The sequence below is a fragment of the Azolla caroliniana genome, unplaced genomic scaffold (assembly GCF_043228905.1).
Source record: "Azolla caroliniana isolate FFs.n. ecotype wild unplaced genomic scaffold, voAzoCaro1.0.p SCAF_2, whole genome shotgun sequence".
Taxonomy (NCBI): domain Eukaryota; kingdom Viridiplantae; phylum Streptophyta; class Polypodiopsida; order Salviniales; family Salviniaceae; genus Azolla; species Azolla caroliniana.
In genome coordinates, this window is record NW_028230437.1 from 22,671,956 (window position 1) to 22,690,105 (window position 18,150).

At 36.9% G+C, this 18,150-nt stretch overlaps 2 protein-coding genes across 2 annotated transcripts in view; one reads left to right on the forward strand and one right to left on the reverse strand.

Moving 5' to 3' along the window:
- The first annotated feature begins 354 nt into the window (after positions 1-354).
- Positions 355-18,150, forward strand: part of LOC147867633 (uncharacterized) — a 48,059-nt gene continuing 30,263 nt past the window's right edge. Inside the window, exon 1 of the mRNA XM_087315415.1 lies at positions 355-371. The gene's annotated coding sequence lies outside the window, so the exon portion shown is untranslated. The remainder of the gene's footprint in view (positions 372-18,150) is intronic.
- LOC147867634 (uncharacterized) lies at positions 2,960-13,191 on the reverse strand. Its single transcript, XM_087315417.1, has 7 exons — positions 12,941-13,191; positions 6,805-6,952; positions 5,919-5,972; positions 5,732-5,823; positions 4,656-4,882; positions 3,894-4,070; positions 2,960-3,537 (listed from the first exon to the last, which is right to left on the reverse strand). Exons 1-7 carry the CDS (start codon positions 13,165-13,167, stop codon positions 3,401-3,403), a joined length of 1,062 nt encoding a protein of 353 aa, XP_087171543.1. The 5' UTR covers positions 13,168-13,191; the 3' UTR covers positions 2,960-3,400.

Genomic DNA, 18,150 nt, shown 5'->3' on the forward strand with positions numbered 1-18,150 from the left:
AGAAGAATGCACCAACAAAGTCCATACAAACCTAGAAGACATACAAAAAGGGGAGTAGAAGCAACCAATAAAGGGAAAGGCAAGCCAATGGGCAACCTAGTGTGAAACGATCACACTTACAATGTAAAGGCTATAAAAGCCACCTTGTGGTGACTTTTGAGCCTCTTCTTCATTCTTAAGAAATCTCATAATGATTAGAACTCTAAGCGTCCTCTCCTTTTTGTAATCATAAGCTAAAGAGAGATTAGAGATAATGTATATTTAAGATATGTTAATATCTCCTCTTGTTGGTGCAACACTTCTTAGTAAGAGGGTGTAATATACATATTCTTCTTCATCTTCTACTTGTTTAGGAGAGCAAGAAAGATAGTGTGTGAGAGATATTAAGTACTAATCACATATATCGTTAAGTGAGTTAGGGGCTCAAGGGTACTTGACAACTACCCTTGCCCGGGTCACCATCAAGAGGGTATATGCCGGTCTGGATACAAGCAAATGAAATCGATGGAAGGGACAACTTCATCGATTCATAGAGGTGTATTCCGTGAGGCACACGAATCCTACACAAGTACACATAGGTTCATTAAATGTCCTATAGTGTGTATCATTTGGAAATACTTATTTGGAAATTTGGTAAGTTTTAACTGGTTGTTATTTGAGGCCTCAACAATGGGTTTTTCCTCGTATGTTCAAAATGGTCCAAATGATGAGATGGAGATATTGTTCCAATTTTTACGGTATTGGGGATTGCAATACAATTGGAATATGCGTAATGCTTTCATGTTTGAGTGTAAATAATTACGTTAAGTAACTATGTTAGGCGGAATGGATTAGATGTGTGTTTATGTGTGTGTGTGAGAGAGAGAGGAGAAGAGACACAAGGTAGATAGATAGAAGATAGAAGACTCAAATGTCTATTAATCAAGGAATAAGAAAATAAACTAGCAATCAGCTAAATACAAAGGAAGGAGGGAGGTGCTTTATATAATGTCACTCCTCTCTACATTCTCTCACTAAAACCCCCACTCTCTCTCTAGAGACTCATTAGTTATGTGTCATAGAATCAAAAGGGTTTATACAGTCTCAAAATGGTGTGTTCACACACTAGACTTAGGTTGAGTTTGATTCTCAACACGCCCCTTCAAGCTCAACTATGTCATGATTGAGTCAACTATTAGGTCGGCTATCACTCCCCCTCAAGCTCGGCAAGTCGTAGGTCGAAAGGCCAAGCTTGGTCAAAAATTGCCGAAGCTTGTAGATCACCAAAGCTTTCGTGAACATGTCGGTTGTTTGAAGATTGATACTGATATGTTGAAGATTGACATCCCCTGCAATGGCATGTTCTCGGATGAGGTGGTAGTGCACCTCGATGTGCTTTGCCCGAGCATGGAATATCGGGTTCCAAGCCAAGTGGATGTTGCTAAGATTGTCGCAGTAGATTAGGATTGGGTCGTTGATGGAGACACCAAGGTCTTTCAAGATTCGCTTAAGCCATACGACTTCACATCCAACCACCACCGCGCCCTTGTATTCGTCCTCTGTGCTCGAAAGTGCAAGGTCGACTGCTTTTAACTGCACCGCGATATTGCTCCACTACCGATGGAAAAAACAAATCCAGAGGTTGATCGTCTATTGGCCTTATAGCCAACCCAATCGACATTTGTGTACCCTTCGAGTCGAATTGGTGTGGCCGATTTGTAGAGGATGTTGTAATCCATCACCCCACTTACATACATGAGTACTCACTTAACACAGTCCAGATGGATGCCTCGAGGTGTCTTCATAAACTGGTTAAGGAGGTTGATAAGATAATTGAGGTTGGGTCAAGTAATGTTGAGGTAGATCAGGCTTCCGACTAGCTTACGATAGTGAGTCGGCTCACACTCTTTTGTGCCGGAGTCGGCATCTAGCTTCAGGTTTCGATTGAGAGGGTTCCACAGATTTGCACTCAATCATGTCGAACTTGTATAACAAGTTGAGAATGTAGTGCCATTGGGAGATCATAATGCCAGTTGGGGTCCAAATTACTTACATACCTAGAAAGTAATGGAGCTCCTTCATATCTTTCATTTCAACGTTTCCGGAGAAGCATCTTGATCTTGTTGATGTCGCCTATGTGTTCTCCACCAATCACCGAGTCATCCACGTATAAGATGATGAAGATTGAGCTTCCTGAATTTCTCCTCACATAGAGAGAGTTGTCAAATTTGGACATTTGAAAGCCAATCTGGTGAAGATATTGTGTTATCTTCGAGTGTCATGCTCTGGGTGCCTGCTTAAGGCCGTAGAGAGGCTTTTTGAGTTGGCATACCATTTTTGGATGTGTGCTCGATTCAAAGCCAAGTAGTTGTACCATGTACACCTCCAGAAAGGTGCCACCTGGCAGAAAGGTATTTTTTACATCCATTTGATGGAGGTGCCACCCTTTCGCTATTGCAAGCGCTATCACGGTCTGCACAATTGTCCTCTTTTCCACTGAGGCAAAGGTCTCTTCATAGTCGACTCCATCTGTCTGTGTGTAACCTTTCGTTACGAGATGAGCTTTGCATCAGTTGATGGAGCCATTCGTACCATGCCACCAATTCATCAAAGACTACATCTTGACTTACGCGAACCTTTCAAGTAAAGGGGTTGAAGCATTAGTGACAGACTTAATCTAGTACAATCCAATACTATGAATTTGAGAATGTGTACCACTTAAGTGCAATCCGACGATGGGAGAGAATAGCAAAAATAGTATTTGATGAACATGTGGTGCAAATTCTGCTATATGGAATTGACGTCTGTGATATAGATGAATCTCACTCTCTTGTTGCTAGCTTGGTGGTTTATACCATGCGACAAAGTCACAAAGTTGAGAAAATGCTATTGTGAATCCTAACAAGACATGCCAACAAGTGCATAACATACAGATTATAAAAACGAACACAATTGGGCAAACAACATTTGTTTATACACAGAATCTCAATTACTCAATCGGAAATCCACCATTTTCATAGAATAATACAACTAGCTTGATGCCAGCTCTTGTTCAAGATCTGACCTACATAAATTGGCATTACATAGTATAAAAAGCATGTGCACACATGTTCACTTCGCTATTGATGGTTCCCCTAACATGACTAAAATACATGTCTACATTCATATCATGTAACTACATCCTAATAATGGGGCATTCTCCAAATTTATCATCTCATGTCTAAATCTAAAGCCTCTTCATTCCACAGAAAAGAAAAATAAAGTGTAAGACAGATGGATAGGATGAAATACATGGCAATTTTCTTCCAAAAACACGGAGGAATCTTTGTACCATGCCTTTTTTATCTGACTTCGTGTTTTTGGCAATCATTTCTTCCATATGCATATATTGAAACACAAAACTTGCCCAGTCATTGTCCATTCATTTCACATTTGACATGCGACCCACTTCAGAGCAAGCATCATCTTGTTTCCCTGTTTGATCAATAAGGGTTCCAATCTGCTCACCAACAAGTGCCCTTGAGATATTGCCATCTTTTTGAAGATTGAATACTACCACTGAAAATGTGTTATCCCATATTCACAACACACAAAATTGCCAGTGTAAGAAACTTTAGAAATATAAAAAATATCACAATATAGGGAACTCAGAAATATATGTAAGCAGGGTATACGAAACTCAAAAATGCATCAAAATTTCAACAATACAATTTTTTTGCAAATTATATACGAAACTCAAAAGAAACAAGTATACAAAAGTTATTGCCATATACAAAGTTCATGATAAGAAATTCAAAAATATAGAAAACTAGCAAAAGTATAAAAAACTCAAAAGACATACAACGTTCGTTGTAAAGAAAGAAAATTTACAAAATACAAAACTTCCGAAATAAATAAAGGATTTAAGCTTTTACCAGGAATGCAATTTTCTTGGCATAAAGTGATGGCAGTTATGTCCATCACAGAGAGACCTCGCGAAGTCACTTCTTTGTAAGAGACATGATCCAATAAAGAGGCATCCGAGTTCTTTTTTGGGTCACTGTCGAAAACACCATCCACATTTGTCGCCTTGAGCACCACTTGTGCATTAACTATTTATGGCATCAAAATAGAAATTAATTTTAAATAGAAGTATTAATCATTGTAAGAGCAAAACTGAGCACTACTTGTGCATTAACTATTAATGGCATCAAAGTAGAAATTAATTTAAAAGAAAAGTATTAACCATTCACATTATAAGTGCAAAACTAATCTTAACTCTTTCTTTCACTATGTTGCCAGTGAGCATCAAAATAAAAATTAACAAAGCATTAATCACTATGAGAGAAAAAGTAATCTTTAACACTTTCATTCTATTGCTAATGAGTCTTTAGATCATGAAGAAACCCATCTTCACACATGTTGTGTATTTTCCTCGATAATGGATGACAGAACAATTCTTTGAATCAAATCGCAAATTTCATGAAAGCGTGGATTTTTTAATGTTGTTAAGTTGGTTTCATTTTCCTTTTTGATAGGGAGAGAGAGGATTGTAGAAATAGTTCTCTTGCACTGCCTCTCTAAGAAGAAATCTATAGTATTCAAAACCATAGTTTGAAAAGCCTTAAATCTAGGGAAACATAAACTCTTATTTAAATCAATCATCTCTCTTATATATTTTTATATACCATACATACTTTCAGCAGCTCGCAGAGCAGCAGCAGTATCTGTTGTGAAAAAGGGGTTCCCCATACCGGCACCAAAGATAACCACTCGGCCCTTCTCTAAATGCCTTATTGCCCTCCTCCTTATGTAAGGCTCTGCAACTTCCGACATCCTAAATGCTGTCTGCACTCTTGTTTGAATACCAATACTTTCCATAGATGCTTGAAGAAATATTGCATTCATCACTGTAGCCATCATCCTTTAGGACAAGAAGCACAATTGTTTGTAAATATAATAAGTACAACCTTGTGGAAACCAACCATGATCAGTAGGCTACATTCTACTATAATAAGGTATCTTAATTTCCTTCAACGAACTTTACATATCAAATTTCATATTGTGCTCAATGGATTGGAGACCATTATAATCTAGCTTCTATGATATAAGTGATGCTATTCAGCATGCTGGTTTAGATATTGGTATGTTTTAATACAGTGGGTCTTAATTAACTTCAATGTACTTTAAATTCCCTTTCGATTCAGTCTAAAATATCCTGGTCGTTTTTTACAGACCAAAAGAAAGAATAAAAAATTGTGGGGAAAACTTCTACAACCATAAAAACTGTTCTTAATTCAGTTCAGCATACATAAAACAATTCTTTTTCCTTCATATATAATATGACAGCATTTTTTACAGAGTAAAAGATGAAACGGAAATTGAAAGGAAACAAATTATTTTCACACAACAGCAAAGATTATTGTTTTCAAACCCCATCTAGCTTATTGAAAGAAAATATGTTGGTTATCTGGTTAGTTATATAAAAGTGAAATTTGTAATGAAATATCCCACTGCAACACCTACAGAAATGCAAACGTTGAACAAGAAATACCCAGCTACTCCTCTGAGAGTATAATAACAAGAGGAATGTACAATGTCATCATGTGAAAACAAAATCTAAACTATATGTTGAGAGGCAAAAAAACAGTAAATCGTACATGTGATTATTTATTGCTTCCTCCATCCATGACTAGTAAAGTAATTACCAAATGTATAGATGGTTATAGAGTTTTGATAATAAGAGTTTCTGGAATAAAATGGGGACATTTACCCAATGTAATCTGCTGATGCGCGATCAAGCCCACTAGCACCAGCCCATGTGGCTCCTCTGAAGAAATTTCCTCCACCAACAACAATAGCCACCTTCAAATAAAAGTGCACACATGAATCACTAACATACATAGAGCTCAGGCTTTAATGATGATATTTGATATTTCCTTCATAGATAACATCATTACCTGGATACCCAGCCTCGTCACAGCTGCTATCTCTCTAGCGATTGACATCGCAATCTACAAATATTTTTGGTATTAATTTAGCACAATCTTTACAGAATATGATGACGCATAATTCCAGAAATTATAAATCACAGATAAAACGTAGTGCACCATTCAGAACATGGTGCATAATCACACATCAAATTATATCACAGTTCAGGATCTGATGCATAAATATTCCACATAAAAAGTACAGCACAATTCAAAACATAACGCCCAATCCATCATAGCAATTATACACACACACACACACACACACACACACACACACACACACACACACATAAGACACATTGTAAACACAATAATATTACACACAATCTCAGGCATCCAGTCACAAAAAATTATGAATTAGGCAAATATTCAAGGACTAAAACGTGTTAGTAAGAAAATGGAAATGCTAACAAAATACTAAACATGATAGATAGTGGGTCAGTGTTGCTTTCCAAGGACTACATCATGCAAAACAAACAAAATACTACACAAAGAATGATGACATAGTGTTATAAAACAAATGCATACCTTTGGATTGATACCAAACAAAATGCTACACAAAAATTATGACAAAGTGTTAAAATAAAAAAATTGTGTAATTTTGGATCTAGTACTAACAAATTATTGCACAAAGACTATGGGAAAAGTATTAAAGTTATTGCATACCTTTTGATCAATTACAAACCAATTACTCAAAGAAAATGGGGAAATCGTACAAAAAATTCCATCCCATTGAGTCAATTACAAAGAAAATACTACACAAAAATAATGGAAAGAAAGTGTTAAAACAACATTTGCTTGCCTTTGGGCAAACAAAATACAACAAAAGATAACTGAAAAAGAGTTTGCATACCTTTGGATCAATATTTTGTTGTCCATCACCAGCAAGAGCCTCACCGCTCACTTTTAATAAAACTCTCTTCCATTTTGGGGGAGAAATGGGATGAAAGTGAGCTTCTGACAATATGTCAAGTGAAGGACTTGGTGCTGAAGAAGGGTATCTGTATGGAATATCTCAAAACTATCATCATAAATCAATAATATACCATTTTCTGTCAAAGCAAAAATGAATTTAGATTAAACATGCGAATTATATGCAGCAACAGGATATGAAAATAGAATCCATCTTTTTATTCTATCAGATAAAGAATAAATTCAAGACTAAAATGTAAATTTGTATTTAAACATGAATAGAAAGATTTGGTTCATTTTGGGTTTATTTATACGTAAAAGAAAATCAGTACTAAAATGCATATTAGATATATGATCAAATGTGATAAAAAGGAAAATTATATATAAAGAGAATTGTAATGAAGATAGACCCATTTCTTCTTTTACAAAAATAAAACTTAAAAACTCATCAAAAAATAAAAACGTCATTTTGCTAGAATCATTTTTTATGGGATTAAAAATTAAATCATTCAGAATAAAATTAATGTCTATAAAAATAACGCGAAGTCAGCCATGGCGGTAGAAATCAGACTAAAATGAAAAATAAATGAACATAAAAAACAGGAATGGAAATATACTTTTAAATGACTTGAATTAATTTTTGTGGTTTATGAAAAGCCACATCTCTCATCTGCATGAAGTATATATAAAGGCCCATGCATGCATCACTATCATGCAAAAGTTAGTGAAGTGAGGGCTATATATATAAAGGCCCATGCAAGCATCATTATCATGCAAAAGTTAGTGAAGTGAGGGCTATATATATAAAGGCAGCCTTAGTCATTTGAAAAAGAATGACCACCAAGAGTTGTAGGCTTGTGAGATTTGAGAGAATTAGAGAGTTGGGAAACACCATTTTAGAGAATTCTTGTGAGAGAACTGTGAGGTTATTCTCTGGGGTGTTGGGTTTAATTAGAGAATAATTTCTCTAATTGTTGTAAACTCTCTGTTACATTTTCTTATAGTGGAATCACTCTCCTTTCCGTGTACGTAGGCTAATTTAGCCGAACCACGTAAATACTCGTGTCATTTATTTCCCCGCTCCTATATTATCATATTATTGTTTTCTATTTAATCTAATGTACTATTTGATCTGAGTGCCATCCTAACAAATTGGTATCAGAGCCCTGGTTGTTAATACATTAGTTTTGGTATTTTCTTGTTAAGTCAAGATGTCGACAACAAAATTTGATGTCGAGAAGTTCGATCGAAAAATCAACTTCTCTCTTTAGCAAGTAAGGATGCGCGCGATCCTTGTGCAGAACGGAGTTCAGAAGGCTTTAGATGTAAGGCCCGACGGTATGACGGACACCAGGTGGGAGGATATAGACGAGAAGGCCCGCTCAGCGATTCAACCGTCTTTGGCAAATGAAGTTTTGCGGGAGGTAATCTCTGAGAAGACAGCGAAGGCACTATGGGAAAGATTGGAATCTCTCTATCTGAAAAAGACTCTGACGAACAAGCTTTATAAGAAACAATGCTTGTATTCACTACGGATGAGTGAAGGTACATCTCTCAGTTTTCATATTGATGAGTTTGAATCTATTATCATGGATTTGCAAAATCTTGATGTTACTATTGATGATGAAGATAAGGCATTGTTGTTGTTGTGTTCATTACCCCATTCATATAGACATTTTAGAGAAACTATGTTGTATCCTATGGGAAAAATACTATTTCTCTAAAAGATGTTAAATTTTCTTTGGAAACTAAAGAAAAGATTGATCATGATATCACTGGACAAACTAGTGATAGTCAGGCACAGGGTTTATATGTAAGGGGTAGATCTAAACAAAAAGGGAACAATAGAGATAGGCCTAAATCTAGATCTAAATCCAGAAGTAGATCTGTTGTGTGTTGGCACTGTAAGGAACCAGGCCACGTTCGCAAGAATTGTGATAAGTTGCAGAGAAAAAAGAATACTCCACAAGATAGAAATGAGGATGCAGGTAAAGCTATTGTTGCTGAAGTGGGAAGCGATGTTGATGTGCTCCTTGTGACGGAAAAGTCAATCAAGCTGAATAATGAGTGGATTATGGATACTGGTTGTTCTTATCATATGTGTCCCAATCAGGACTGGTTTTCATCATACGAGTCTATTGATGGAGGAGTAGTTTTGATGGGGAATAATGCTCCATGCAAAACTATTGGAATAGGAACAGTACGGATCCGGATGGCTGATGGGATTGTCAGAACATTGACTGATGTGAGGCATGTTCCTGATCTGAAGAAGAATCTCATCTCATTGGGCACCCTTGACGCCAATGGGTGCAAGTTCTCAGCTGAAGGTGGAGTATTAAAAGTTAGCAAAGGTGTGTTGGTTGTGATGAAGGCTAGAAAAGTAGGAAGCCTGTACGTATTACATGGCTCGACAGTGACGGCTTCTGTAGCAGTTTCTTCATCGTCTATGTCAGATTCTGATGTTACGAAGTTATGGCACATGAAGCTCGGGCATATGAGCGAAAAAGGTTTAACCTTATTGAGCAAACGAGGACTACTTTGTGGCCAAAGTACGGGAAAGATGGATTTTTGTGAGCACTGTGTATTTGGAAAGCAGAAGAGACTCAGTTTTGGCACTGGAATCCATAAGACTAGAGGTTCTTTGGATTATATTCACTCTGATTTGTGGGGACCAACACCAGTTCCATCAAAAGGAGGAGCTCGATATCTTTTGACTTTTATTGATGATTTTTCAAGAAAAGTCTGGGTCTATTTTCTTAAACACAAAAGTTATGTGTTTGATACTTTTAAGAAGTGGAAAATTCTGATCGAGAAGCAAACGGGAAAGCAGATTAGAAGACTTCGAACTGATAATGGTTTGGAATTCTGCGGAGGAGATTTTAACAGGTTTTGCGAGGCTGAAGGAATTTCCAGACATTGCACAGTAGTTAAAACACCGCAGCAGAATGGCGTAGCTGAGCGCATGAACAGAACTCTTTTGGAAAGGGCTCGTTGTATGCTTTCCAATGCTGGGTTGTCCAAACATTTTTGGGCTGAAGCAGTTTCCACGGCATGTTTCCTAGTGAATTGTTCACCGTCAACGGCAATTGAGTTTAAAACTCCTAAAGAGGTATGGTCCAGTAAACCTACTAATTATTCAAATTTGAGAATATTTGGATGTCCTGCTTATATGCATGTTAGTGAAGGAAATTTGGAGCCTCGAGCTAGAAAATGTATTTTTCTTGGTTATGCTTCTGGGGTGAAAGGACATAGGTTGTGGTGTCTTGATCCTAAGTCACCTAAATTCGTAATTAGTAGAGATGTTACTTTTGATGAATCTGCTCTACTAAATCCTCGAAAGGAGCCTGTGTTTTCTTCTGATACATATAAGACGGGAAGTACATCAAAGCAGGTGGAGCTTGAAGTTCCAAGTCCACCGGTGATGGCTGAAACACCTGCTCCTGAATCTGCAGAAGAGGAGCCTGATGTTGTAGAAGAAGCATCTCCTGAGGAAGAACGAAGTATTGCAAGAGATAGACCAAGAAGAGAAATTAGACCACCACAAAGATATGCTGATATTGTTGCATATGCTTTATCAGTTGGAGAAGAAACAAATTCTATTGGCGAGCCAGCTTCTTACTCTGAAGCCGTTTCTTCTATTGATTCCACCAAGTGGTTGTTTTCTATGCAAGAAGAAATTGAGTCTCTTTATAAAAACAAAACTTGGGTACTTGTGAAGCCGCCGGCTAGAAAAAGGATTGTTGGCTGTAAATGGATCTTCAAAATAAAGGTAGGAATTCCTGGAGTGGAGAAAGCAAGGTACAAGGTACGGTTAGTAGCTAAAGGCTACAGTCAGGTACCAGGTGTTGATTTTAATGATATTTTCTCACCTGTTGTGAAACATAGTTCTATTCATGTCTTGCTTGCATTAGTTGCTATGCATGATTTGGAGTTAGAACAACTTGATGTAAAAACCGCATTTTTGCATGGTGAACTTCAAGAAGACATTTACATGCAACAACCAAAAGGGTTTGTTGTTGAAGGAAAAGAAGATCATGTTTGCCTATTGAAGAAATCGTTATACGGTTTAAAACAGTCTTCGAGACAGTGGTACAAGCAATTTGATTCCTTTATGGTTGGCAGTGGATACTCAAGAAGCAGTTATGACAATTGTGTCTATTTCAGGAAGACTCATGATGGTTCATTTATCTATTTGCTTCTTTATGTTGATGACATGTTGATTGCAGCTAAAAATATGTCGGATATTGAAGAATTAAAGAAGCAGTTGAACAGAGTGTTCGAGATGAAGGATCTTGGTGCAGCAAAAAGGATCCTTGGCATGAAAATCGAAAGAGATCGTATTGGTGGAAAGCTGTATTTAACTCAGAAGAGTTATATTGAGAAAGTGTTGGAGAGGTTTGGTATGAAAAATCCTAAACCAGTATCGACTCCGTTTGCAACGCATTTTAAGTTATCAGCTTCTTTATCACCAAAGTCAGATAATGAAAAGAGATACATGGCAAGAGTTCCCTACTCCAATGCAGTTGGTAGCATGATGTATGCTATGGTTTGTACGCGTCTAGATATTTCACATGCTGTGAGTGTGGTCAGCAGATACATGGCTTGTCCTGGAAAATCACACTGGAATGCAGTGAAATGGATTCTAAGATATTTGCGTGGGACTTCAGACGCTTATCTGGAGTTTGGCAAGAGTAGTAGTTCTCTAGTTGGCTATGTTGACTCTGACTATGCTGGTGATCTTGATAAAAGAAGATCACTGATAGGGTATGTATTCACTCTGGGTGGAAGTGCAGTTAGCTAGAAAGCTTCGTTGCAGCCCGTGGTTGCGTTATCAACGACAGAGGCAGAGTACATTGCAGTGACAAAGGTGATTAAAGAAGGGATCTGGTTAAGAGGCTTACTTGGGGAGCTCAGTTCTTGTTCGGACAAGATCGACATTTTATGTGATAGTCAAAGTGTCATTCATTTGACTAAAGATCAGATGTTCCATGAAAGAACTAAGCACATCGATATCAAGTATCACCTTGTTCGTGATGTTATTTCACGGGGTGATATCTTAGTGAAAAAGATTTCAACTTAATGAAAATCCCGCAGATATGTTGACGAAGCCTCTTCCAAGAATCAAGTTCAAGCATTGCTTGAATTTGATTGGTGTTGCCAATAATTGAGTTATCTAGCAAAGGTGGAGTGAGACTACTATAAAATTCAAGTCAAGGTGGAGACTTGTTAAATGACTTGAATTAATTTTTGTGGTTTATGAAAAGCCACGTCTCTCATCTGCATGAAGTATATATAAAGGCCCATGCATGCATCACTATCATGCAAAAGTTAGTGAAGTGAGGCCTATATATATAAAGGCCCATGCATGCATCATTATCATGCAAAAGTTAGTGAAGTGAGGGCTATATATATAAAGGCAGCCTTAGTCATTTGAAAAAGAATGACCACCAAGAGTTGTAGGCTTGTGAGATTTGAGAGAATTAGAGAGTTGGGAAACACCATTTTAGAGAATTCTTGTGAGAGAATTGTGAGGTTATTCTCTTGGGTGTTGGGTTTAATTAGAGAATAATTTCTCTAGTTGTTGTAAACTCTCTGTTACATTTTCTTATAGTGGAATCACTCTCCTTTCCGTGGACGTAGGCTAATTTAGCCGAACCACGTAAATACTCGTGTCATTTATTTCTCCGCTCCTATATTATCATATTATTGTTTTCTATTTAATCTAATGTACTATTTGATCCGAGTGTCATCCTAACATATACCAATTTTCTTATCAGGTGAAAAATAAAGAAACAGATTATAATAAAAATAAAACAGACCACTTTTCTAGATATCTGTATAAAAGAATAGAATCTGATTGAAAATGCTTGAATTCCTCGGAAAAACTAATGAGAGAATTTGGAGATTAACCCATCTCTTCTTTCTATAAGAAGAAGAATAAATGAAATCACTCTAAAAATGTAGACATGCTAAACCTAAGATAACATAAATGAATAAAATTTTCCACGTGAGAAATTAGAGATAAAATACTAGAAGAAGAGGAAACAGAAGAATAAATATAATAATAAATAATGCACCTGAAGTAATCCAAGTCTTTGAAGGCATCTGTGGACATATCTCTACTTTCGGCTGAGCAAATTCTGTGCTTGAAGCCATTGAGGTGATGATTATGATGATGATGAAGATGAAGACGATGAGGACAGAGGAGAGAAAATGATGCCGATGATGATTGTTGTTGATAAGGTTTGATGCAGAGATCTTTGTGAAAGAGTAGCAATTGAGGAGCAATAGATACACACAGCATTTTATTGCCTTCTCTCGAGAGAGACTTTCTTTCTTCTGGTACCACCCAACAAACATGAGAGGATAATGCAATATGGTAAAGAGAGGAAAAATCATGTGGGTTTTCCATTATTTCACCAGATGCCCCCCTAAAGTTTCTTTCAATTGTTTGCACAGAGAGAGAGAGAGAGAGAGAAAGGAGACTTATAGTCGAGAAACTTTTGGATGAATTGACTAGAAACCCTAAACCCTAAATTTCTCGAGTGAAGGTAATAATAAGAGAGTAAGTAAGCATAGGAGCATTCAATTTGAATGATATATAACTCATGAAAACATCACATGAATCAACATGATGACCCTAAACAATAATCTGCGTAATTGTAATTGCATGAGACGAGGTTGCTAAAGGGCATTCATGAGATTAACAAAAACTTAGGGCCATTGAGCTAGATCTGCCCAAAAAAACTTAAAACAAGTTTTAAATCGTTGTAGCCACAAAATGGTATATGGTTTCCTACGATGAAGCGAAAAGGAATTTCTCGTATAAAAGTTTTTTATTGGAAAACCCCACGTCATGTTTTCCAATATTGTAGTAGGTGTTGAAAACATTGTCTTGTAAATAACCATTTTTATTCAACGTCAATCTTTGGCACATCCTTGTAAATCTTGCCTTTCTTGCTCATAATATAAAATCCTTTTCTTCTCACTCTCTTCGCTAAATCAATCTAGTTTTTTGCCTTCAACCCATGACAATTTGAACTGGAAGCCCTTTTTCTTTTTTTTCTTTGTGTCTTCCGAGGAACATTAGGAAGGTTTTTTTGCATAGCCATGGAATGGAGTCTATAAGCAAGCAAGACTTTTGGGACAACACCGACATGCTTTGCATTGTGACTAGAGAATAAATCACTATTGTTGTATAGATTCAATGGCTTTACTAACAAGTTTCGAGAGTGCTTCAACGATACATAAGAGCGTTAGAACAACAATCAACAAGATATGAAGATTAAGCCAAGGAGATTGTCTAACCTCAACTTACGTTGTGGATTAATTTCCTCTTGCATGTGATGACCTACGGGATGAGGAGATGTTGACAGATTTGTTTCAACATGGCTATCAAAATCGCATCACGGATATGTTGCTTACATTAAGTGAGGTGATTAGTCAAGCTATAAGATGTGATAATCATCTATTTGAGCAACATTTAGAGCATGACCAAATATCTTGTCCAAGATTGGAGCAAACATATACATCGACGGTAGTAGCACCACCTTTTGTACCCACACAATAAATCATCCCCATAGGGGGGGGCCCTCACTCTAGTGGAAATTGAGGCAAATGATCATCAAGGGACACTAATAGAAGCTAAAAAGTAGTAATGGCTTCGTGTCTCTATTGTGGTGGTATGGGACACATACCAATAATTTGTCCACGCCATCTTAGAAGAAAAGTTAATGAAGTGATATGGACGTTTGAGTACACAATCATACCATTTGATCTCATAATTGAACCAACAATTTCTCGACGAACAAGAAAAAAAGGTCGATGGCTTCGTGTCTCTATTGTGGTGGTATGGGACACATACCAATAATTTGTCCACGCCATCTTAGAAGAAAAGTTAATGAAGTGATATGGACGTTTGAGTACACAATCATACCATTTGATCTCATAATTGAACCAACAATTTCTCGACGAACAAGAAAAAAAGGTCGTTGACGTTTTTCCCGATATTTTGTCTTCATTTTTCTTGGGGACACTAGTGCCAAGAGTAAATCATTATTTGTTACGAATCTATAGAGAGAGGGGCCATTATGTAGGTACTCATTCTCACACACACACACACACACACACACACACACACACACACACACACACACTCAAGGGACTAGATTCTGAAATTAGGGGTGTGAATTATATTGGAACCGTTAAACCATGGGCTTCAAAGGTTCGGTTCGGTTCGAGCTGAAACCGAGCCGTAGCTATGTGTGTGTACAGTGTGTGTGGTGTTGGGAGGGGTACTGTAGTAAATATGGAAATGATTCAGGTCAGGGGTATTCTCGTAATTATGAGAATTTGCAGGTCAGGCGTACACGGGAAGGCTTTTTTTCCTTTCTCTCGAGGCCATGGCGTGCTGGAGCAACTCCTCTTCGTCTGCAGACCTAAAGGTTATTCAGAACTCATTCTCTTTTCTCCATGTATTCGTATGATCTCTGGGACCTTCCTTTCTTCTTCAATTCAAGAAACCATTGCGCAGTGTTTGTTTGAACAGGAAGACGAAGAAGAATGATGATGATGAATGGATTTCAGTTTTCAAAAGGGAAGCATCAGTGACAAAAGACGGGATTATTGGGACAAATCTTGTCTTTTTAGTGTAAGATGAAAAGATGATGAATGATGAATGATGAAGAGGATGAAGATGATGAAGAAGATGATGATGAAAACGAAGAAAGATCGAGTTTCTTTTAAAAGAAAAAGTATCAGAGAGAAAGTTCGGAGATAAATGCATCACATGAACATAACCCAAGAAATGAGAGAAACGGAGTAGAAAATTCATGTATTTCTGAGATATATGTTGAAATGTATGCATTTAGAGTAAGGGACCACGGTACAATGTTTTTTTGAAAGGAAATCATAAAAAAGAAGAAGAGAGATCATAGGATGGGAGAAGAAATAAGTGAAAATTTAGGTTTACATCTGTCAAAAGCTGTGTATAAATGCATAGAAAAGAAGAAGAAGAAGATGATGATGATGACAACGATGAATAAGAAACTGACGGATTGAATTTTCTTACATGAAGACAAATGGATTAGGAACTCATGCTACTTCAATCACATTTTTTCAATGCAAGAAACCGTATTGCAATGTTTATTTGAAAAGAAAACACCAGAGAAAGACAGAATAGAAAAGAAAAAACTTGAAAATGCTTTGAATATGCAAAAAGGCATGCCACCTCAAACATCTGTCAAAAGCCTTTCACAGATATTGCACAAATGTATCGAAGAGAAGAAAAAGAATGAATTATTTGATGTATTTAGGTTATATTCATATATGAAGAGGGATGGATTGGCCAATCTTGCATCAGTCAGAAGTCATGTAGGCCTGATGCTGTTATCCATCCCTAATGGCCAGAAAGTATTCAATGAATTTGTTCATAAAAATGAATATGGATCTTGCTTTGATTCTCTTATTGTAGATCTGATCAAAGCTCAGGAACGGCGGCATGCTTTGATCTTATATGAGAGGATAGGGATGCAGTCGTTGCATCTTAATGATTATACATTTGTGTCATTATTGAAGGTCTGCGCTGATTTGCAAGATGAAGAAAAAGGTCACCACATACATGGTGTGGTTAACACTAGTGGTTGTTTGCAAAGAAATATTTTCATTGGCAATGCACTGGTAAATATGTATGCCAAATGTGGTGCAATTCATAAAGTGAGAGATATTTTTTATGAGATTCCGTTCCGAGATGTAGTTTCATGGACTACACTTATAGCAGGATTAATTGATTATAAATATTATTTTGAGGCTCTAGATTGTTTTGAGAAAATGCAATTTGAAGGGATCTTGCCAAATGTTGCCACAATGGCATGTTTGTTAAAAGCTTGTGGCAACATAGGAGCTATTAATAAGGGCCAAAAACTACATGCTAGTCTTTATGCAAAAGAGCTAGCACAAAAAAATGTAATGGTTGGCAATGCATTAGTTGATATGTATGGTAAATGTGGTTTTCTCACAAAAGCCTGTGATTTGTTTGATGAAATGTTGGTCCGAGATGTAGTTTCATGGACCACACTTATTGCAGGATATGTAACATTTGAACATGGAAATGAAGCAGTGAATTGCTTTGACCAAATGCAACTTGAAGGAGTATCTCCAAATGGGGCAACTTTTGCTTGTACCTTGAAGGCATGCAGCATTATTGGAGCAAAAGATAAAGGTATAGAAATACATGAAATGATTATTAAGAAGGAATTTTTGCATAAAGACATTGTTATTGGCAATGCATTGATGGACATGTATGCCAAATGTGGCTTGCTTACGAAATCACGTAGCATGTTCGAAAATTTTCTGGTTAGAGATGTGGTTGCATGGACCATAGTGATTGCAAGCTATGCTGAAAATGATCTTTATGAAGAAGCTCTAGCTAGTTTGGAACAGATGCAGTTTGAGGGTATTTCACCCAATGCTTTCACATATGTGTCCATCTTGAAAGCTTGTGCTGATGTTAGAGCGTTAGACAAGGGTCAGGAAATACATAGTCAGATCTTGGTAAAAGGGCTCTGCACAACACATATTGTTAGTAGCTCTTTGGTTGATTTGTATAGTGAATGTGGTTCTTTTATTGATGCCAAGGATGTTTTTAATAAGCATACAAATAGAAATGTATCTGCATGGAATGCTTTGATTTCAGGTTATGTGAAACATGGACAGGCCATACTTGCATTAGACTGCTTTTACGAAATGCAAAATGAAGGACTTTCTCCAAATGTAATTACATTTATTTCCACCCTTAAAGCTTGCGGTATAATTGGAAATGTAAACAGGGGTCTAGAATTGCATGCTGAGATTGCTTGTAAAGGACTGTTAGAAAAGAGAGACATCTTAATAAGCAATGCATTGTTGAGTATGTATGTAAACTGTGGAGATTTTGCTATGGCACATGAAATCTTTAATAGCCTTCCAGTTCAAGATACCAGTTCATGGAATGTATTAATTTCAGGTTTTGTCAATCATGCATATGCCAATGAAGCTCTGCATTACTTCAAGCATATGCATATAAGTGGTGTCTACCCTAATGCTGTGACTGTTGTATGGAGCCTCAAAGCTTGTGGCCTTCTTAAGGCAATTGATCAGGGCAAAGAAATACATGATGAGATTACTAAGAATGCAGTATTAAAGAGAGATCATTTTGTTGGTAATGCACTCGTAGAAATGTATGCCAAATGTGGCTTTCTAAGAAAGGCACGAGATGTTTTTGACAATCTTCTGTGTCAAGATATGACTT

Bases quoted from the DNA above. Each gene is read 5' to 3' on its own strand.
- LOC147867634 (XM_087315417.1), bottom strand. From the start codon at position 13,167: ATGCTGTGTGTATCTATTGCTCCTCAATTGCTACTCTTTCACAAAGAT. The intron at 5,824-5,918 runs GTAATGATGTTA...TTTTATTTGAAG, and splicing joins TGACGAGGCTGGGTATCCAG to GTGGCTATTGTTGTTGGTGG. The intron at 4,071-4,655 runs GTATGTATGGTA...TGCCATAAATAG, and splicing joins TGCTCTGCGAGCTGCTGAAA to TTAATGCACAAGTGGTGCTC.